We start from the raw sequence: 22,937 nt of genomic DNA on the forward strand, positions 1-22,937 counted from the left end.
TGACTACGCTAAAGCCTTTGATTGTGTGGATCACAACAAACTGTGGCAAATTCTTAAAGTGATGGGAGTACCAGACCACCTTACCTGTCTCCTGAGAAACCTGTACGAGGGTCAAGAAGCAACAGTAAGAACCAGACATGGAACAACCGATTGGTTCAAAATTGGGAAAGGAGTACGACAAGGCTGCATATTGTCACCCTGCTTATTTAACTTATATGCAGAGTACATCATGAGAAATGCCGGGTTGGATGAATCAGAGATCGGAATTAAGATTGCCGGGAGAATTATCAACAACCTCCGATATGCAGACGATACCACCCTAATGGCAGAAAGCGAAGAGGATCTCAAGAGCCTCTTGTTGAGGGTGAAAGAGGAGAGTGCAAAAGCTGGTTTGAAACTCAACATTAAAAAAACTAAGATCATGGCATCTGGCCCTATCACTTCCTGGCATATAGAAGGGGAAGAAATGGAAGCAGTGACAGATTTTACTTTCTTGGGCTCCAAGATCACCGCAGACGGTGACTGTAGCCATGAAATTAAAAGACGCTTGCTCCTTGGGAGGAAAGCTATGGCAAACCTAGACAGCATAGTAAGAAGCAGAGACATCACCTTGCCGACAAAGGTCCGTCTAATCAAAGCTATGGTTTTCCCAGTAGTAATGTATGGCTGTGAGAGCTGGACTATAAGGAAGGCTGAGCGCCGAAGAATTGATGCTTTCGAACTGTGGTGCTGGAGAAGACTCTTACGAGTCCCCTGGACTGCAAGGAGGTCAAATCAGTCCATCCTAAAGGAAATCAACCCTGACTGCTCTTTGGAAGGACAGATAATGAAGCTGAAGCTCCAATATTTTGGCCACCTAATGCGAAGAGAAAACTCCCTGGAAAAGACCCTGATGCTGGGAAAGACTGAAGGCAAAAGGAGAAGGGGACGGCAGAGGATGAGATGGCTAGATAGCATCACGGATGCAATGAATATGAACTTGAGCACGCTCCGGGAGAGAGCGCAGGACAGGAAGGCCTGGCGTGCTATGGTCCATGGGGTCACGAAGAGTCGGACACGATTGAACGACTGAACAACAACAACAAATCCCAAATAATCTGAAGCTTTTGTGTATGAAGCACTTTGCAGGGAAGGATATGTCCAAAAAAGGTGGTTCAATCGGACAAAGCATCATGCAGGCTGTATGGTCACAAGCTATAACATCTCTTCTATATCTCAGTCTACAGGTACAGTAACGTCATAATTTTAAATCAAGAGACTTGATTGATAGTCTCCATTCAACTGGGTTTTGCTCATCATAGAACAAGGTGAAAAAAACTGAGCACAGTGCTGCCGCTCTCACTGGTTTCACTGATACATTGGAGAGCATGTCTGTTTTCCTAGCTGCAGACAATGGAGACCACAGCAAATGCACCCTTAATAGAGAGTTTTAAATTGTTTTATGGTATGTTGTACATCGCCCAGAGTGGCTGGGTGACCAGCCAGATTAATAAATTTAATAATAAATAAATAAAATAAAATGGTTTGTGGCACAGATGACTGTGGTTGTTTGTTCAGAATCCTTCATCACGCCTGAATGTTTGCCTCCAATAACAGCAGCCATGAAATCTCGCAACCTTTGCCCATACTTCGAAATCCTACAGTGGGAGTCAGCGCAGCACTCGGCCAATGCTGAAGACTGGGGTTGGTATCAGAAAGGTGAGATGCACTGGCCAAAAATGTCTGATGGCTCCAGCTTTTGAATCACTTCTGAAAATGATTAGTTGTAGCTACTTAACAAGGTGTTCACATTGTGCTCTGGATGCAAACAAAATGGCTTGCTTTGTTCAGATCGTATCAGTGGATATGACAATGGAGTATGAAGACAGTGATTTTGATAAATAGGTTTGCTGGAACTGTTTTCCCTGGAAGAAGTTTTATTATTTAACTTAATTGCATTAGTTTATTGTTAGTTATGTTTATAATAAATGCAATATCACGTTCCTGAGCCTGCAGTGGCTATTGTTAGACCTTTAAAAATAATTAGTACCCACTGCGACATTACAAAATTGAAAAATAGAAGTTTAATGTGAAACTACACTTAACTGGAAATCAGCACACAACCAACATTTTGAAATGCAAATTTGAGGGTGTTCTCATGTTATCATTTCTGAGTGGAAATGCCCAGTTCTTTCAGTCTCTCTTCATAGGGCTTTGTTTCCAGAGTGGAAAACACTTTCATGTGCCTCTGCTAGAAGTTTGCCCATATCAAACTGTATTTTCCTAGACTGAACAGTTTGAACTGCCTTAATGCAGCTAACTTTAGTTGTGATGAAATCCAATGAAGCAAATGGATCATGCTTAAGAGAGTGATCGTAGCCCCCAGACCAACTAGCTGGAAGGAGTTAGGCTAGACTTTGGAAGTGGTGGTGAATCCACCACTTCACTCCCCACCCCCACTTGCTCTGCAGTGCAGCCAATGTTAAGCCATTTTAAGTCCTCTTGATTTCATTGGGACAGTTAGGCATGTGCTGAATGGGACTTAGAAGTGCTAAACAATTGTTAATACTAAACACCCATAGAGTAGCAGGTAGCAGGTATGGCACTTTTTTCTTCTTCTGTACTATGAAAAATAATTGCCTTTGTATGTACAATACCTCTTTTTCTATTTGCTTTTTGACTAGGCTTGTAATCTTTAATAGTATTTACAAAAATATAGGAAAAATATTCAGATATCCTACATCTGAAGCATACTATTTTCATAACTGCTCACTCACTTAAGGTACCTCTCATGAAATAATTACCATCGTCCAATGGCTAATTTATGGGCAGAAAGCTGCGTAATGGTCAATCTCTGCTCTCTGGGGATCAGTTTAAGTAAATCTCTTCATTTGTAAGAGCCATCGGTAACTGGAACATCTAAGGTACCTCACCATCAGTGTAAGTTATAAAACAATACATGATAGTTCTCACAGCTTAGCAAGTGTTATTCAGATCATATAATATGATAAATGTCTACAGTTGTGTCTTTTTATCATGTCCAAAATCTGTATTTTAACTACTGTACTTAATGCTCCTCTGCCAGCATGGGAAGATTTGGTATATAAAATATGTTAGGATTAATAAGTCTTTCAGTTGGCTACACAGAGAATATTGAGAATAGTCGAATGAGGTGTGGTACGTGTCAGACACTCATGCCTAGTTCTCACTGAGGTAGTAAAACCTGGGTCTAAGCTGTACTAACTCAGACTACAGTAGGGCTTCACATGACTGAATACTCCTCTATACAACTGCCCCCTCCCCCACTTCCACATTGAAAGCTAGATGTCAGGGAAAGGCTAAGCTGGAACCTTTCTTTCTGACATGCTGTTTCTCTCTCTCTCTCTCTCTCTCTCTCTCTCTGTGTGCGTGTTGCAGCATTCTATCATGCAAGTGCCACTCGTAGTCTGACGTGAAGCATGCCAAACACAGATCTACCACCTCAGTGAGAGCTAGGCCTCATTTGAGACGCTGGTCACATTCGGATGGTCAAAAGCTAGCTTAATAAACCAGGATACACAGGAGCTCTGTGTGCTTGCATGCAGTCCCTTTGCTGCTGCTTTGCTCCTTGCTTCCCACATGTAATGGGAAGGTATTGTTAACTGCAGCTTCCTGGCTTCTTTCCTTGCTCATGCGAAGGGAGGAGTGAAGGGGCTGCATGTGGGTGCATGGAACTCATGCATATCCTGGTTTATCAAGCCAGGATGTGATCATCTGAATCTGGCCTCTGCTATCTGTCTGAAGCACTATAGTGCCAAAAAGATGTTGTTGATAAAAAGGCAAGAATTTAGAGAACAATTAAGAAGAATGATTAAATGTTAGCATAATTGTTGGATATTATTTATTTCCCTAATGGTTTCATTATATCTTAAAGATCATGTTTGAAACAAGAAGTCTGAGAAGTGCAGTCTCCTATAAATGACTAGTTAATGAGGGTGGGACAGGGCATTTGCAAGGGAGAATCAAGGGGCAGGAGGAGGATCTTTGATCTTTCCCCCCGCAAACTCTCTCCCTGGTTGATTTGCCTCTGTTTATTCCCAGATAGGCTCCAAATTTGAAAAACCTGGCTGGGGGAAGAACATCTCAGGGATAGGGGTTGCAGAGGGAAGAGCAGCAGGTGGAGGAAGAGTTAAGCATTTCCTTCCTGTCTGCTGCTTCATCCTGAAAATCACCCTCTGCCTGAGCGCATTCCCATTATTCAGCATACATAGGGTTGGGAACCCATGTTTTCTATTATAACATGTTGCATGGAAGATGATGGAACTGATAAAGCTAATGTATTTTATAGGAGGAAAGGAAGGATGACAATGATTTCATAATCAGCACAGAACACTGGTTTTATTTTTTTAATTTTTAAGAATAATTTTTGATATACATGTGTAAAGCATGATCTGCTGAACATTGCATTGAATAATAACATGATATTTATTATATTATACTCAGTTCAGTTCAGTTCAATTTATTGCTCAATAACCAACCAGGCTTTTGCATATACACTGAACTCAATACAAAACAAGAAGGAATACAGACTGTGAACATACAAGGAAATCAGACTAGGCATAATAATAAGAAAATAAGGGAATGTTTAACAAGCAGTTGTATTTGTATACAAATATTATCAAATTAATTAAAAGAGCTCAATGTCCTATGTTATCATCTGTCAAAACAAAAGACTTCCCCCTCCCTAGAGCTAGCTTAATGAATTTAAGAGTGTGATCTACCCCAGCAAATATGAATAAAATTTTGTTTAAAGGGGAGTTATCTCTAATACCAGCTGTTACGAGGTCAAGATACTGAATCTTCAAATCTAAGTACAATGGGCATTCCAAATGAAAGTAAATCAAATGTACCCATACAGGGACCCCATAAATAAGCCGAGCCAATAATTTGGTTTTATATAGCTCAAGCAGGGGTGTCACTAACTTCCTTTAGCTGCCAGTGGAGAGGCTTTCAAATGAGTTCCAGGATCCAGAGTTTTTAAATATCACACCCAGGTATTCATATGGCTCAACTTACTCCAGCAACTGTTTTTCCAGTTTCTACCGGTGTTTCTTCCTTCTCTTACTGAACAACAATCTCTTAGTTTTAGAATAATTAATTTGTAAACGTTCCTAATACAGACACATGTAGGAAGAAAGCCAGACACATATCAGACACATGTAGGAAGAAAGCCAGACTATGAAGCACATGGTCTTCGATGTCTATATACTAATGCCCAGAGTATGGGAAACAAACAGAATGAACTTGAACTCTTAATACAAGAGGGAAATTATGACCTGATAGGTATAACTGAGACTTGGTGGGATGACTCCCATGACTGGAATACAGCAATTGAAGGATATAACTTGTTCAAAAAGAACAGGAGGAAGAGAAAGGGAGGTGGGGTTGCACTGTATGTGAAAAATACGTATCTCTGCATAGAAATACAGGAGGATGAGCTTGGTAGCCCCATCGAGAGCATCTGGATCAAAATAAATGGAGCAAAGAATAAAAGGAACCTGGTGGTCGGAGTCTACTACCGGCCACCCAATCAAGGAGAAGACAAGGATGAAACTTTGGAAAAGCAAATAGTCAGTGTTTCAAGGAAGCATGATGTAGTAGTAATGGGGGACTTCAATTTCTTCAGTATTTGTTGGGAGACAAATTCTGCAAAACATGGCCCCACCAGGAAATTCCTGACTTGTGTGGCAGATAACTTCCCCCTATAGAAAGTAGAGGAAGGAACTAGAGGATTGGCTATCCTTGACTTGATCCTAACCAACAGAGATGACTTAGTGGATAAAGTAGCAGTTACAGGAACTCTGGGGAAAGCGACCATGTTATACTTGAGTTCTTGGTTCTAAGGGAAGCAAAAGCCGAGTGTAGTCAAATGCGTACCCTGGATTTTAGGAAAGCTGATTTTCATAAACTCACAACAATGATCAGTAAGGTCCCATGGCAAGCGACGCTAACAAGAAAAGGAGTCCAAGATGGGTGGGAGCTTTTAAAAAAGGAAATTCTCAAGGCACAATTACAAACAATTCCAACAAGAAGAAAAGGTGGAAGACAACAGAAGAAGCCAATGTGGCTTCACAAAAAGCTTAGAGATGACCTGAAAACAAAAAAGGACACATATAGGAAGTGGAAGGAAGGCCAAACAAGAAAGGAAGAAAACAGACAGGTAGCACAGAATTGCAGGGATGGCGTCAGGAAGGGTAAAGATGAGAACGAGCTGAGGTTAGTGAGGGATGCTAAAAGCAACAAAAAGGCTTTCTTCAGCTACGTGCATAGTAAAAGACAGGAAAGAAATGGTGGTGCAGCTATTAAATAAGGATGGCAAAATGATAACAGATGACAAAGAAAAGGCAGAAGTGCTCAATTCCTACTTTGGCTCAGTCTTCTCCCAAAAGAGGGTCTATGACCCCCTGGCAAAGGCGAAGTACAGGCTGAAGGGGCAGGATTGCAGCTTGAGATTGATAGGCCTAATTACTTTGAATGAGTTCAAATCTCCAGGGCCAGATGAACTGCATCCTAGAGTAATAAAGGAACTGGCAGAAGAACTCTCAGAACCACTGTCTATTCTCTTTGAGAAATCATGGAGGACAGGTGAAGTGCCAGATGACTGGAGGAGGGCTAATGTTGTCCCTATCTTCAAAAAGGGTAAAAAGGAGGAACCTGGGAACTATAAACCAATCAGTCTGACATCAATCCCTGGGAAAATTCTGGAGCAAATGATAAAGCAATGAGTCTGTAAGTACCTTGAAAACAATGCCGTGATTACTCGAAGCAAACATGGATTTGTCAAGAACAAATCCTGCCAGACGATTCTGATCTCATTTTTGGTTCAAGTAACCTCCCTTGTGGACTGTGGGAATCCTGTAGTCATAATGTACCTTGACTTCAAGTAAACTTTCGACAAAGTGCCCCATGATATCAGGCTGAGCAAACTAGCTCAAAGTGGGCTAGATGAAACAATGATCCGGTGGATCCATAGTTGGCTACAGAATCAGACTCAAAGAGTGCATCAGTGGGATCTTCTCAAACTGGGGAGAGGTAACGAGCGGGGTACTGCAGGGCTCAGTCCTGGGCCCAGTGCTCTTCAACATTTTTATTAATGACTTGGAGGAGGAGGTGCAGGGAATGCTGATCAAATTTGCAGATGACACAAAATTGGGCGGGACAGCTAATACTTTGGAAGACAGAAAGAAAATTCAAAGTGATCTTGATAGACTGGAGCGCTGGGCAGAAAACAACAGAATGACATTTAATAGGGATAAATGCCAAGTTCTGCACCTAGGAAAAAGAAACCAAATGCACAGTTACAAGATGGGGGATACTTGGCTCAACAAGACTGCAAGCGAGAAGGATCTTGGAATTGTTGTAGATCACAAGCTGAATATGAGCCAACAATGTGATGTGGCTGCAAAAAAGGCAAATGCCATTTCGGGCTGCATTAATACAAGCATAGCTTCCAAATCCCAGGAAGTACTAGTTCCCCTCTACTCAGCACTGGTTCCAGTCCCACAGGGGACTGGAAACAAAGCCCTATGAGGGGAGACTGAAAGAACTGGGTATGTTTAGCCTTGAGAAGAGACGACTGGGGGGAGATATGATAGCCCTCTTCAAGTACTTGAAAGGTTGTCACAGAGAGGAAGGCCAGGATCTCTTCTCGATCATCCCAGAGTGCAGGACATGGAATAATGGGCTCAAGTGACAGGAAGCCAGATTCCGGCTGAACATTTAGGAGTATTATTCCATGTACTATGGATACAGTTAGTGAGCGAGAGGCGGTCTGTGGCAAACCGGTTTTGTGGGATTGGTTCCAGCTTCTTTCTGATGAAGTGGACAAGGTGTTTTCATCTGTAAGGCCGACCACCTGCTTACTTGATCCTTGCCCATCTTGGCTCATTATGGGCTGCAGAGAGAGATTGGGTGAGGGGATCAGGGTGGTGGTGAATGCCTCCCTCAAGGAGGCAGTGATAAGACCACTCTTAAAGAAGCTCTCCTTGGAGCCCCAAGTTGTGAACAACTTTCGCCCAGTCTTGAATCTGCCATTTTGGGGCAAGGTGATTGAGCGGGTGGTGGCGATACAGTTGAAGGCACACTTGGAAGAAGTCGACTATCTAGATCCATTTCAGTCGGGCTTCAGGCTTGGGCATGGGACAGAAATGGCCTTGGTCGCCTTGGTGGATGATATGAGGAGGGCTCTGGATAGGGGTGAATGCTCCTTCCTTGTTCTCCTCGACCTCTCAGCGGCTTTTGATACCATTGACCATGGTATCCTCCTGGACCTCCTGGAGGGGTTGGGCATTGGAGACACCGTATTGCGGTGGTTCTGGTCCTTCCTCTCCGGCAGAGGGTAGCACTGGGAGAGGAGGTTTCGGACCCGTGACCACTCACTCGTGGGGTGCCACAGGGTTCCATCCTCTCCCCGATGCTGTTTAACATCTATGTGAAGCTGCTGGGGGCTATCATCAGGAGGTTTGGGGTGCGGTGTCATCAATATGCAGATGACACACAGCTCTACCTCTCGTTTAAATCTTCACCAAGGTTGGCTGTAGAATCCCTGTCCAAATGTCTGGAGATGGTGAGTGGCTGGATGGGGAAGAATAAGCTGAAGCTGAACCCTGACAAGACTGAGGCACTTTTGGTGGGAGACAAGAGGAGGTGGGGGGATAGGGATGTCAGAGAATTCCGTCACGGACTCCAGTGAGGCCGGATTGTTTAGAATCTGGCCCCCCGGAATCTGTGGCAGAACGGTCTCCCCCCTGCCACCCCGTGGAATCCCCCCAGGACGGAGCTTACCTGGTGGCGGATGTGGCAGCGGCGGATGCGGCGGTGGCTCCGGCTGGTCTCCCAGCCGCTGTCAGGCTGCTGCGGCCACCATTTGCCATGATAGGCTACGTAAATATCATGGCTTGGCAGCCACGCAAATGGTAGCCGGCGTAGCAGCCGCCATTTGTGGCCGCAGCAGCCCGGCAGCAGCTGGAATTCTGGCTGCGGCTGGCCCCAGCTGGCAGCTCCATGGAATCGCCGCAGAGCAGAGCCTGCCGGGGAGGATTCCGGGGGAGGGACAGAGCGCCTCCCCCCCACCGCCAATGCCCCGGAACGGACGGATAAGTGGGATTTGTACATCCCTATTGGGGGATGTTGACCTGGTGTTGAATGGGGTACGGCTACCCTTGAAAGACCAGGTCCGCAGCCTGGGGGTCATTTTAGACTCCCAGCTGTCCATGGAGGCTCAGGTGTCAGCTGTGAGCCAGACAGTGCTGTACCAACTCCATCTGATATGGTGGCTGCACCCCAAGCTTCCTGACCATCTGCTCCCATCGGTAGTACATGCCCTAGTCTCCTCTCGTCTAGACTACTGTAATGCGCTCTACGTGGGGTTACCCTTGAAGACGGTTCGGAAGCTGCAGCTGGTACAGAATGCGGCGGCTCGCCTGATTAAAGGCAGCTGCCAGTGAGATCACATCACTCCAGTGCTGAAGGAATTGCACTGGTTACCAGTTGTTTTCCGGGCCAAATTCAAGGTGTTGGTTTTGGCCTTTAAAACCCTATATGGTTCCAGCCCAGCTTACCTCAAAGAAGTGCGTCCAACAACACCAGACAGGCCGCTCAACAAGATCAGCCTCGGATGGCCTTCTCTCTGTCCCATCAGCCAGGACAGCTAGGCTGGTGAGGACGATGGCCTTCTCTGTGGTAGCCCCTACTCTGTGGAACTCCCTCCCCAGGGAACTCTGCCATGTCCCCTCTTTAATGAGCTTCTGCCACGCACTGAAAACATGGTTGTTCAGGGAGGCATTTGGGGTGGGTTAGGGTATTTTTAGAAATGTGATGTTTTTAATGTAGTATTTTATTGTTTTAAATTGTTCATAGAATCATAGAATAGTAGGGTTGGAAGGGGCCTACAAGGCCATCGAGTCCAACCCCCTGCTCAATGCAGGAATCCAAGTCAGAGCATCCCTGACAGATGGCTGTCCAGCCTCGTCTTGAATGCCTCCAGTGTGGGAGAGCCCACCACCACCCTAGGTAATTGGTTCCATTGTTTTTGTTTTACATCACCCAGAGTGGCTGGGTGACCAGCCAGATGGGCGATTAATAAAATAAATAAATAAATAAATAAATAAAACATCAGGAAAAACTTCCTGACTGTTAGAGCAATACGACAATGGAACCAATTCCCTAGGGAGGTAGTGGACAGCCATCTGTCAGGGATGGACTCGATGAGCAAGGGGTTGGACTCAATGGCCTTGTAGGCCCCTTCCAATCCTACTATTCTATGATTCTATGAATATGAGCTTAAGGCTCTCAGAAGTCTACACATTCCCAACTGAGTACAGGACAGAAGGACAGCAAGCATAATCAGTGTAGATAGAACAGAAATACTCCTATCCCTTAATCAGAGGAAAAAACTCTATATCAGAAAGAGATGAAAAAATTTCATTAAGATACAGATTACATAATAGTGGTGCTAAGATACAGATTATATAAAAGTGGGAGCCCCTGTGGCACTCCCTTATTCACTGTAATAGCTTCCAAAAAACTAACCCCTACAGTAACTCTGACACGTATACTAGAATTGTCATACAACCACTGAATTCTCCTTGACAATCTACGGTCCATATTAAAAACAGACAATTTGTGCCAAAGGTAGGGCCAACATATGGAGTCAAAAGCAGCCTGAAAATCTACAAAGGCAACATAGAGAGGATGATATGGTGGGGACATATATTTCCTTACTGGGTGATTCAAAAGGAAGCAGTGGTCAACTGTTAATCTACTGTGATAAAAACCTGCTTGTTCCTCTGATAGAAGGTTTTCTAGGCTCATCCAACATTCTAAGTTATCCAAAAGATGCCTTGCATATAATTTACTGACCAGTTCCAAGAGACTTATAGGACACTAGTTCTTGGGATCAGATCTTGGGCCTTTCTTATAAATATGCACCACAATTGCTATTGACCAATCAGTAGGATTTGTTGTTCAGTCATTCAGTCGTGTCCGACTCTTCGTGACCCCATGGACCATAGCACGCCAGGCCTTCCTGTCCTGCGCTCTCTCCCGGAGCATGCTCAAGTCCATATTCACTGCATCAGTGATGCTATCTAGCCATCCCATCCTCTGCCGTCCCCTTCTCCTTTTGCCTTCAATCTTTCCCAGCATCAGGGTCTTTTCCAGAGAGTTTTCTCTTTGCATTAGGTGGCCAAAATATTTGAGCTTCAGCTTCAGTATCTGTCCTTCCAATGAGCAGTCAGGGTTGATTTCCATTAGGATGGACTGATTTGACCTCCTTGCAGTCCAGGGGACTCGTAAGAGTCTTCTCCAGCACCACAGTTCGAAAGCATCAATTCTTCGGCGCTCAGCCTTCCTTCTAGTCCAGCTCTCACAACCATACGTTACTACTGGGAAAAACATAGCTTCGATTAGATGGACCTTTGTCGGCAAGGTGATGGCTCTGCTTCTGACTATGCTGTCTAGGTTTGCCATAGCTTTCCTCCCAAGGAGCAAGCGTCTTTTAATTTCATGGCTACAGTCACCGTCTGCGGTGATCTTGGAGCCCAAAAAATAAAATCTGTCACTGCTTCCATTTCTTCCCCTTCCATATGCCAGGAAGTGATGGGGCCAGATGCCATGATTTTCGTTTTTTTAATGTTGAGTTTCAAACCAGCTTTTGCACTCTCCTCTTTCACCCTCAACAAGAGGCTCTTTAAATCCTCTTCGCTTTCTGCCTTCAGGGTGGTATCGTCTGCATATCGGAGGTTGTTGATCATTCTCCCGGCAATCTTAATTCCGACCTGTGATTCATCCAACCCGGCGTTTCTCTGCATATATGTACTCTGCATATAAGTTAAATAAGCAGGGCGACAATATGCAGCCTTGTCGTACTCCTTTCCCAATTTTGAACCAATCGGTTGTTCCATGTCCGGTTCTTACTGTTGCTTCTTGACCCTTGTACAAGTTTCTCAGGAGACAGGTAAAGTGGTCTGGTACTCACATCTCTTTAAGAATTTGCCACAGTTTGTTGTGATCCACACAATCAAAGGCTTTAGCGTAGTCAGTGACGCAGAAATAGACTTCTTTTGGAATTCTCTTGCTTTCTCCATGATCCAGCAAATGTTGGCGATTTGATCTCTAGTTCCTCTGCCTCTTCGAAACCCAGCTTGTACTTCCAGTAGTTCTTGGTTCACATACTGCTGAAAGCCATGCCTGCCTGTTATCCCGGTGATTTCTTGACTTCCTACTTTAGCATTCCAATCCCCTATGATGAAGAGGACATCTTTTTTTTTGGTGTTAGTTCTGGATGGTGTTGTAGGTCTTCATAGAACCGATCAACCTCTGCTTCTTCGGCATCAGTGGTTGGGGCATAGACTTGAATTACTGTGATGTTGAATGGTTTGCCTTGGATTCGAACCGAGATCATTCTATTGTTTTTTAAGATTGTACCCCAGTACTGCTTTTCCCACCCTTTTATTGACTATGAGTGCTACTCCATTTCTTCTAAGGGATTCTTGCCCACAGTAGTAGATATAATGGTCACCTGAATTAAATTTGCCCATGCCTGTCCATTTTAGTTCGCTGATTCCCAAGATGTCGATGTTCAGTCTTGCCATCTCATCTTTGACCACCTCCAGCTTACCTTGGTTCATTGATCTTACATTCCAGGTTCCTAAACAATATTGTTCTTTACAGCATCGGACTTTCTTTTCACCACCAGACACATCCACAGCTGAGTGTCCTTTCGGCTTTGGCCCAGCCGCTTCACTCTTTCTGGCACTACTTGGAAATACCCTCTGCTCTTCCCCAGTACTATATTGGACACCTTCCGACCTGAGGGGCTCATCTTCCGGCGTCATATCTTTTAGCCTTGTGATACGTTCCATGGGGTTTTCTTGGCAAGAATACTGGAGTGGGTTGCCATTTCCTTCTCCAGTGGACCACATTTTGTCAGAACTCTCTGCCGTGACCTGTCCGTCTTGGGTGGCCCTGCACGGCATAGCTTATGGCTTCACTGAGTTACGCAAGCCCCTTCGCCACAACAAGGCAGTGATCCATGAAGGGGAATCAGTAGGATTAGATCATTATTAATTACCGAATATCAATAGTATTCAATTTTTAAGCTACCTGTGACAACAAAACAAGAACAATGACTGCAGTCATATGCATTCGGAAGTAAGCACCACTGAATTCAATTGGAGTCACTCCAACTGCAGCTTAAAGGTCTATCAGGCAAGGAGAAAAAACTGATAAATGTGGGTATATTTATCTTATAATAAAGTTTAAATGGTGAGTGTGTATATACTTGAGTTCAGATATGTAAAAAGACATCAATTTCAAGAAGATGAATGAAAGAGACCATTTTATAGGCCCTGTGTGAGTGGTGCAATCTGTATTTTTAAATAATTTCTCATTTAATAATTTTTTGTTATGCATTATTACAACAACAAATCAAAATGAAGTACATATTAGAATAGTGGATAACATAATCAGGGAGCAATCCTATAGTCCCTGGGAGAGTATCCCAGGAACCACAGGATTGCTTGTAAAACCCCTCCAAGGTTGGAGACAGTGCTCCGACCTCAGACCCCTCCCCCTCATAGCTGGTGGAGAAAGAACCATGCCAGTTGCCTCTCCGAGGTCAGAAACTGGACCACGGGGAAGGGGGAAAGGGGGCATTCTAGGTGGAGGGGAAGGGAAGAGACTGGAGAGGCCAGGATGTGAGCTAAGCTGAAGTTCTGCCAGCCTCCTTCCCTCCCCATCTGAAACTCCCTCACTAGATGGACTGAAAAGCCCATCTAGTGAAAATACTGGAGATCGGAGAATGGGGAGGTGAAGATCGCCTTCATGCACTCCTCCTGCCCTGCCGGTTTCAGCCCAGCAGGGCATAGGAAACTCGAAAGCCTCCAAGTTTGGGAGCTTCCGAGTGGCAGGGGCACAATCGATAGGATTGCACCCTTATATGTAACTAAAATATAGGCTTGTGTAAATTTACAGGAAAAAAAAACAAAAACAGAGAATCTATGAATCCTACCTTAAAAACCATGTGAAGCATAAGTTGCAGACCAGTCTTGCCAGGGTATTTACCAGCAATATTCGCAGCAGACAAATTGAAGAGGTTGGCGCCTGTTTCTGTGCAAAGAGCATGGGTAAGCATCTTTTTCCCTACTCCCACAGGTCCGGCCAAAAGCAAGGCTTTCACTAGAGGAGCTTTTGCATGTACAGACTGAGAACCTATGGAAGTAAAATGTGAACAATTTGATTTTTAATCTCCAATAAGTATATGCTTTTCAGTAATCCAATCTGTAATTCTCAAGTGCTGGGCCTGGGAGAGCTCCATTAGTGGCCCCGAGGAAGCTTTGACAGATCAGGAATTGGAACATGCAATTAAAAACAAAAAAGTAAGGGAACAATCTATTGAGTTGCCACCCACTAGATGGGACCCTCCAATCTCAGAGGCTTCCGACGTTCCTCCGCCCTGACGAGATGCTGCCAGCAGGGTGGGAGGTATGACAGAGGCGATTTTTGTCTCTCCATCCTCATTTCCAGATTTTTACACTAGACAGGCTCTGAGCCTGCATGAAGATCATGGCATCTGTCTAGTGGAGTCACAGTGGCAGAGGTGGGCCCAGGGTTGGAGAGGCTACAGGATACAGGGAATCCTGGCCTCTCCTCCTCCCTCTGGGATACCCCATTTTTCCTCTCCCTGTCCGAGGTCACAACACCGACCGCGGAAGAGGAGCTGCCGTGGAGCTTTCTGCAGCAGCTGGGAGGGGGGCGGGGTGAAGATCCGAGTGGGGATTTTCACCTCCAAGGTCATCACTCTGTCTATGGCCTCAGAGGTGAAAATCCCTATGGGCTGTGCCCTAAGTCTCCTTTTTAAATAATTTAGGAAGCTGACAAGCAAAATAAAATTCTGCTGTCCCTGTACAAGAGATGATGAAGCCAAAGCTACGCATTTGTAGGCCCCACTGATTTCAGTAGAAGAGCACATAACCATCCCATTGAGATCAATGGGATTTAAAAGTGCTTAATTTTGCCCCTGTTATTTGGAGGTTTCCAACCTGGATGGTGCCTTTTCTGGCCATAGGTTATGCAATACCACTACTGCTAACCTGTCTGTGTTCTGGAAATTTGTAGGCTGGCCCAGAATGGGCTGTGGGATGGGTTGGTTCTTTAGCAAAAGTGAGTAAGTTTTAAAATGTGGGTTTCAAACATATCAACTTGGGGGGTTGAACCTTGGGCCTATGGGCCAAATCCATCTTGCCTGGGTTCCCTATCCAGCCTGCTGGGGTTCCCCAAATGGCCATTTTTATTTTAGTTTTATAGATTTGTAATTATTTTTTTAACTGGGAGGCTGGCATGCTGCAAAGCAAAGTACCAGCCTCCAGCATAATCTTTATTTCCAACAATGCCTTTGGGCCCCAGTACTTTGCTTTGAAGCATGCCCTGTCACCCCAAAAAACTACACTGGGGATTGTAGGGAATGTCCTGGGGTAGAGGGGCTAGAAGGCATGGTGAGGAGTGAAGGAAGTGCTATCACTCTACTCTCTCGCTCTGTGTATTGCCTATTTGTGTTAGCTTATTTGCTTGTTTTGGTATGTTGCCTGGTGTGTGTGTTTTTCTCTGAACATCACCAGTTTGCCTTCTGTGAAACTGTGCATTGTGGCGGTAAATATATGATTTAGCATTTGAAATAGACCCACCCACCTCTACCTTGTACCCAGTTTCTTGGCTGAATTACTTGCCTCTGAGCCACAACAGTTTGCCTTCTGTGAAATGAGTGCTGGAGAAGAAAACTGTGGGTTCAAAAGAGTGGTTTTGTCTTTTGGAGCTCAGACCCCACCTCTGCCTTGTACTTAAGTTTTTTGGGTGAGTTACTTTTACTTTAAGTCTCATCAGTTTGCCTTCTGGGAAACTGGTGTTCTGTGACCCTTTCATCTATTCTGTGAGCCAATTCCAGAGTAAAATAAGATGCTCATGACATGTGTCTTTCAAAGAATCTTAGGTTCTATGTCACGTAAAAAAATGATAAACGGCTGGAAAAACCACATAACATTTCTGATGAAGATATTTGAGTCTAGTCCACATCTTATTAAGTGAAATGCAAAACTCCCATTGATTTTAACCAAGTCAGACTGCAATCCTAGATGCCTGTTCACAGAATTATCCCCAGAAAAGGTGCATGGTGATATAATTCTAGTCTAAACTTTCTTTTCCATATTTTTTCAAAGATGATCTCTTCTAAAATGCTACATTTGATGATGCTATAATGTACTGTCAAGTGCAACTTTGAATTGGCTGTTAGGTTGCAATCTTACACACCTGGCAATAATTGTATTCAATAGGGTTTACTTCTGAGTAGAAATGTATAGAATTCTTCAAGACCAACATGGATATAAACACTGTAGATAATCAACCTATGCGACGGCTAACTCTGGACAAGATATACAGTGAGGAAATGTATGATAACACTTAAAGTCAGTTCAGGCCAATAGTTGCCCATCACAATGTTCCAGACACTTCAAACACAAATAAAAGTGTACAAAAAAGTGTTACGCTATAATTTAATTACAAAAGATCTGCATTGGTAAATAATACCTCTTAACGAAAATTAGTTTTCCTGGCTTATGATTCCTGCCTTGCCCTGCCTTCTTATTCCTACACTTGAACCTGAGTCTGATCTTGCTTTTATACAAGTGGTGTCTCAGAATATGCTCTGCCTCTCACTATGTATTTGGATGTATATGCACAAACTGATTTAATTTTACTTATCTTCTTGCCCAGTCCTGGTCTGGGATTGGATGACAGCAGCCAGTACTGGCCCCCCCTGGGGGGGGGGGGCTGTGGTTCAATGGTAGAACACCTGTCACAGGTTCAATCCCCAGCATCTCTAGGTAGGGCTGGAAAAACTCCTGCCTAAAACCCTGGTGAGCCGTTGCTGCCAGTCAGTATCAACAATACTGGGCTAGATGGACCAAGGGTCTGACTCTGTATAAGGCAGCTTCCTACTTTCCTACTATGAGTGGATATAGTCGGATATAATGGCAATGTTTTCTTCTTAAATCTCTCAAACTGAGAGTAGTAATAAGACAGAGCCAAAGCACAAAGGGTTGTTTTTTTTTAAACCAAGGGTCTATGCTTAAGAAGGTTATCCTGCAATCATCATCGAACAATGGTAGTGCAGATGGTACTTTTAAGAAAACAACCATAGTAGGTTGTTAATAATAATTTCTGATATTTAAATTTTCAAGGACAATTAAAAGTACTCTAGCTGATATATTAAACAAGCTCTAATTCCATAAATGCTTCCATTGTTTAATAGCAAGACACATTAGCTGGCTTGTAAAAGGTAAATTGCAACTTTAGCCCTTCCCCTAACTTGATTAAATTTAATCAATGGAGCTTGTATTCACTATTACTTTCCCCAAGTGACTTCGTTTAATGTGCTGAAGTTCCCAAACTGTTAACATCCAAACAAAAATGGCAAAGAAATGATATGTCGAACACAATAGCAAGCACAGTCCTCTTTTAAGTGTGCTATTAAAATCATACTGTCTCAGCCCAGAATATGTAATTGCAAAAGAATTCTGCAGAATGCTTTCAACCAAAATCAATCAAGCACTATCACAGCTAGTAAAAATATATGATGCTGACAGGAAGCAAAGAGTGGTATTCCGCCCTCTGGCAATTTCTGCCATGACCTTACCCAATGGCAATATTCCATACAGAGCTATGAGCTGTTTGACATCTGAGAGAGAGGGCATTGGTTCTATGTCCACCTGTCGAAGCGTAGTCCCCAGATAGCAGTACTCACCTACAGGGAAGAGACAAAGGCTTAATATGTGATACTGTATTATTACAAAATGCAGAACTTCAGAAATTAGAAACTACTGGAGAATACAATATAACATTCTATTAAGGCCTAATAGGGTTTTTCAGTAAGTAATGTTTTTTTGAAATGCCTCCCCAATGTGAATGCAATTTTTTTTTAAAAAGCAATCCACTTCCATGCTAGACTGCCCAGCTAACAATGAGTGCTACTGTGGTCCCAGGGACAGAGTGTCAGTTCTTTTGCAGAATTCAGGGACTTGCCAAGGCCACCCACAATCAAGCCCCTTTTCGTCATCTGTAAAATTGGAGTAGTATTAACCTATCTCACAGGGATGCTTCGATGATTACTAAAAACTATAAAGCATTCTGAATATTGGAATTGTATATAAATAATATTACAAAGTCATCCAACCCAACCAGAATGCTGCACATATTGCTTGTCCACTTGGAGAAAGGCATTGCACCTGATCTCTTCCCCAGTACTGACATCTCCCTTGTTGGTGTGTGGTAATGGAAGCTCCGAACTGTAATCTATCAATATAACTAAGATCTGGGTGGGTGAAGAGGCGGGAGTTAGTCTCATCCAGTTGTGCCCATCTTGGTACTTGGCGTGGCAGCAGCAGACTCGAGAGGCAGGGAGTGTGTGTGTGTGTGTGTGTGTGTGTGTGTGGCGGGTGGGGGTGGGGCGTTGCTGTGGTCTATAGGGATTCCATCTCTGTCTCCAGGCTTCCTGTCTGCCTGAGTGCCAATTCTGAGTGCTTGTATCTGGTGCTGGGAACCCAGGACAGGTTAGGGATTCTTGCGGTGTACCTCCTGCCCCACTGCCCAGCACTTTCCCTGCTGAGCTGACAGAGATAGTCTCAGACTTGGTGCTGAGGACTCTCAGTATGGTTGTCCTGGGGGACCTCCATGCCTATGGCGAGGCTGTCTGTAATGTATGTTATGTTAATGTATGTGTTAAATGTGACCCAGGTAAAATAGGGTTAACTGTTTGGTAGTGAGTGAAAGGTGGGAGGGGCTTGCGTGTGTGTGAGGATTCTGAGGTTATAAAAGGAATTAACTGACAGGGAGGAGTCAGATAGAGCCTTCGGGATTGAAGAAGTAACATCTAGTTTATAAGGGGGTTGTTCATAGGATTTTAGAAGGGGTAGAGCAGCTAGAGAAGTTAGGACCAAGCAATAATAATAATAATAATGAAGAGTTTAATAATATATTAATAATATTAATATATTATTAATAAACAACTTCATGTTTCAAATAAATCTTTTATTTGTTTTTTTAATACAAAATCCCACGTATTTATTTGTCTTGTTGCGCTACAATTATTAAATCTATTTCCTTGTTATTTCTTCTGTAGTGGGTTGAGAGAACCAATTGGGCATATTTAGTTTCTTGGGTGTCAGTGGGAACAACTGATCCAAGTGAAAGCAGGCATTTCCTGAGGGGTTTGTTTCTGTTTCAGAGGTGGAGGCTGGGGAAAAGATGCAACCCAGGCAAGAACGTCACACTATCCAATCTGGTGTAGCTCAGGACATCATGGACACCATGACAACCATGGAGCTGTCCCAACATATCTTCGGCCTAACACATGCTCCAGGTCACACACTGGATTTGGTTTTCTCAGCTGGGCAGGAAGACAGCGATCCAGAAGTGGGAGATTTAACATCTACCCCTCTGTCATGGTTGGATCAGTACCTGTTGAGGTTTAGACTTTCAGCAGCTTTTCCCCTCCACAAGGGTGGGGGGACCTATTAGAATGGTCCACCTCCAGAGACTAATGGAGCCTAGTGGCTTCTAAATGGCTCTGGTGGATTTTCCAGTTGGTAAGACTGGTGCTCCTATCAAAACCCTGGTCAGTCTATGGGACATGGAACTGACCAGGGCGGTTGACACAATCATGCCCATGCGCCTTCTCCCCCCTGGCAGAGCCAAATTAGCTCCTTGGTACATCTTGAAGCTGAAGGCAATGAAGCAAGTGGGACATCGGCTGGAACGCAAGTGGAGAAAGACTCATGCTGAATCTGACCAAACACTGCTTAGAGCTCATTATCGCGCCTACTATGTGGCAACGAGGGTGGCAAAGAAGAAGTTCTTTTCTACCTCCATTGCATCTTCACAGTGTTGTCCAACAGTGGCATTTTGGGTGGTGAAGAGGTTATTACAATCTGACTCTGAGAAAGAATTGGTCACATCCTCAATAGCCCAGTGTGATAAATTTGCATTACACTTTGAAGATAAAATCTTTCAGATCCAGCATAACTTGCACTCCTCTATTAGTGTGTTTCCATTAACAGACTGGTCCAGTTGTACTGGATGAGTTTCAGTAGTTGAGGCATGACGATGCAGTCAGGTCTTTGGACAAGTTTGAACAACCACTTAAATGTTTGACCCCTGCCCATCGCGGCTTGTTACATCTAATAAAGAGGGGATGGCCAGTTGGGTCAGGGAGGTTGTAAATTCTTCCATTTAATGAGGGTACTGGCCTCCTTAAAAGAAGCAGTATTCAGGCCGCTCCTGAAGAAACCTAACCTGGACCCAGAAGTTGTTGTTCAGTCGTTCAGTAGTGTCTGACTCTTCGTGACCCCATGGATCATAGCACGCCAGGCCTTCCTGTCCTCCGCTCTCTCCCGGAGTGTGCTCGAGTTCATATTCATTGCATCGGTGATGCTATCTAACCATCTCATCCTCTGCCGTCCCCTTCTCCTTTTGCCTTCAATCGTTCCCAGCATCAGGGTCTTTTCCAGTGACTTTTCTCTTTGCATTAGGTGACCAAAATATTGGAGCTTCAGCTTCAGTATCTGTCCTTCCAATGAGCACTCAGGGTTGATTTCCGTTAGGACTGACTGATTTGACTTCTTTGCAGTCCAGGGAACTCGTAAGAGTCTTCTCCAGCACCACAGTTCGAAAGCATCAATTCTTCGGCGCTCAGCCTTCCTTATAGTCCAGCTCTCACAGCCATACATTACTACTGGGAAAACCATAGCTTTGATTATATGAACCTTTGTTGGCAAGGTGATATCTCTGCTTCTTACTATGCTGTCTAGGTGTGCCATAGCTTTCCTCCCAAGGAGCAAGCGTCTTTTAATTTCATGGCTACAGTCACCATCTGCGGTGATCTTGGAGCCCAAGAAAGTAAAATCTGTCACTGCTTCCATTTCTTCCCCTTCTATATGCCAGAAAGTGATGGGGCCAGATGCCATGATCTTAGTTTTTTTAATGTTGAGTTTCAAACCAGCTTTTGCACTCTCCACTTTCACCCTCAACAACAGGCTCTTTAGATCCTCTTCGCTTTCTGCCATTAGGGTGGTATCGTCTGCGTATCTGAGGTTGTTGACAATTCTTCTGGCAATCTTAATTCCGACCTGTGAATCATCCAACCCGGCGTTTCTCATGATGTACTCTGCATGTAAATTAAATAAGAAGGGCGATAATATACAGCCTTGTCGTACTCCTTTCCCAATTTTGAGACAATTGGTTGTTCCATGTCTGGTTCTTACTGTTGCTTCTTGACCCTCGTACAGGTTTCTCAGGAGACAGCTAAGGTGGTCTGGTACTCTCATCTCTTTCAGAATTTGCCACAGTTTGTTGTGATCCACACAATCAAAGGCTTTAGTGTAGTTAATGAAGCAGAAATAGAGGTTTTTCTGGAATTCTCTTGCTTTCTCCATGATCCAGCAAATGTTGGCGATTTGATCTCTAGTTCCTCTGTCTCTTCAAAACCCCGCTTGTATTTCTGGTAGTTCTTGCTTCACATGCTGCTGAAGCCTAGCTTGTAGGATTTTGAGCATAACCTTGCTGGCATGTGAAATGAGCACAATTGTGCGGTAGTTTGAACACTCTTTGGCATTGCCCTTCTTTGGAACTGGAATGTAAACTGACCTTTTCCAGTCTTGTGGCCACTATTGAGTGTACCAAATTTGTTGGCATATTGAGTGCAGCACTTTAACAGCATCATCTTTTAGGATCTTAAATAGCTCAGCTGGAATACTGTCATCTCCGCTAGCTTTGTTGTTACTAATGCTCTCGAGGATGTCCGGCTCAAGTTCAGTGACTGCACTATCATGGCTATCAGGGACATTCAGTTCTTTCCTGTAGAGTTCTTCTGTGTATTCTCTCCACCTCTTCTTAAACTTATCTGCTTCTGTTAGGTCCCTGCCTTCTTTGTCTTTTATCATGCCCGTCTTTGCACAAAACGTTCCCTTGAGATCTCCGATTTTCTTGAAAAGATCTCTAGTGTTTCCCATTCTATTGTTTCCCTTGATTTCTTTGCATTGTTCATTTAAGAAGGCCTTCTTGTCTCTCCTTGCTGTTCTCTGGAAATCTGCATTCAGTTGGATATACTTTCCCCTTTCTCCCTTCCTTTTCACTTCCCTTCTTTCCTCAGCTACTTGTAAACTTGTAAAGCCTCATCAGACAGCCACTTTACTTTCTTGCATTTCTTTTTCTTTGGGATGGATTAAGTTGTTGCCTCCTGAACAATGTTACGGACCTCTGTCCATAGTTCCTCAGGCACTCTATCAGGTCTAATCCCTTAAATCTATTCCTCGCCTCCACTGTATATTCATAAGGGATATGATTTAGGTCATACCTGAATGGTTTAGTGGTTTCCCCTATGTTCTTCAATTTAAGCCGAAATTTTGCAATAAGAAGCTCATGATCTGAGCCACAGTCAGCTCCAGGTCTTGTTTGTACTGACTGTATAGAGCTTCTCCAACTTTGGTTGCAAAGTACATAATCAGTCTGATTTCGCTATTGACCATCTGGTGATGTCCATGTGTAGATTTGCCTCTTGTGCTGTTGGAAAAGAGTGTTTGCTATGATCAGCGTGTTCTCTTGGCAAAACTCTATTAGCCTTTGTCCTGCTTCATGTTGTACACCAAGGCCATGCTTGCCTGTTATCCCAGTGATTTCTTGACTTCCTACTTTAGCATTCCAATCCCCTATGATGAAGAGAACATCTTTTTTTGGTGTTAGTTCTAGAAGGTGTTGTAGGTCTTCATAGAACTGATCAACCTCAGCTTCTTTGGCCTCAGTGGTTGGGGCATAGACTTGAATTACTGTGATGTTGAATGGTTTGCCTTGGATTCATACTGAGATCATTCTATCGT

General features: G+C 43.9%; 1 protein-coding gene across 1 annotated transcript in view; it reads right to left on the reverse strand.

Moving 5' to 3' along the window:
* DRC11 (dynein regulatory complex subunit 11) overlaps positions 1 to 22,937 on the reverse strand; it is a 160,847-nt gene that overhangs the window by 19,663 nt on the left and 118,247 nt on the right. Inside the window, exons 14-15 of the mRNA XM_084830199.1 lie at positions 17,705 to 17,812; positions 14,030 to 14,229 (exon numbers count right to left, since the gene is read on the reverse strand). Coding sequence (XP_084686325.1) covers positions 14,030 to 14,229; positions 17,705 to 17,812 — 308 coding nt within the window. The remainder of the gene's footprint in view (positions 1 to 14,029; positions 14,230 to 17,704; positions 17,813 to 22,937) is intronic.

Source organism: Heloderma suspectum, chromosome 1 (assembly GCF_057233095.1).
Source record: "Heloderma suspectum isolate Gila_16-S chromosome 1, 16-S_ref, whole genome shotgun sequence".
Lineage (NCBI taxonomy): Eukaryota > Metazoa > Chordata > Lepidosauria > Squamata > Helodermatidae > Heloderma > Heloderma suspectum.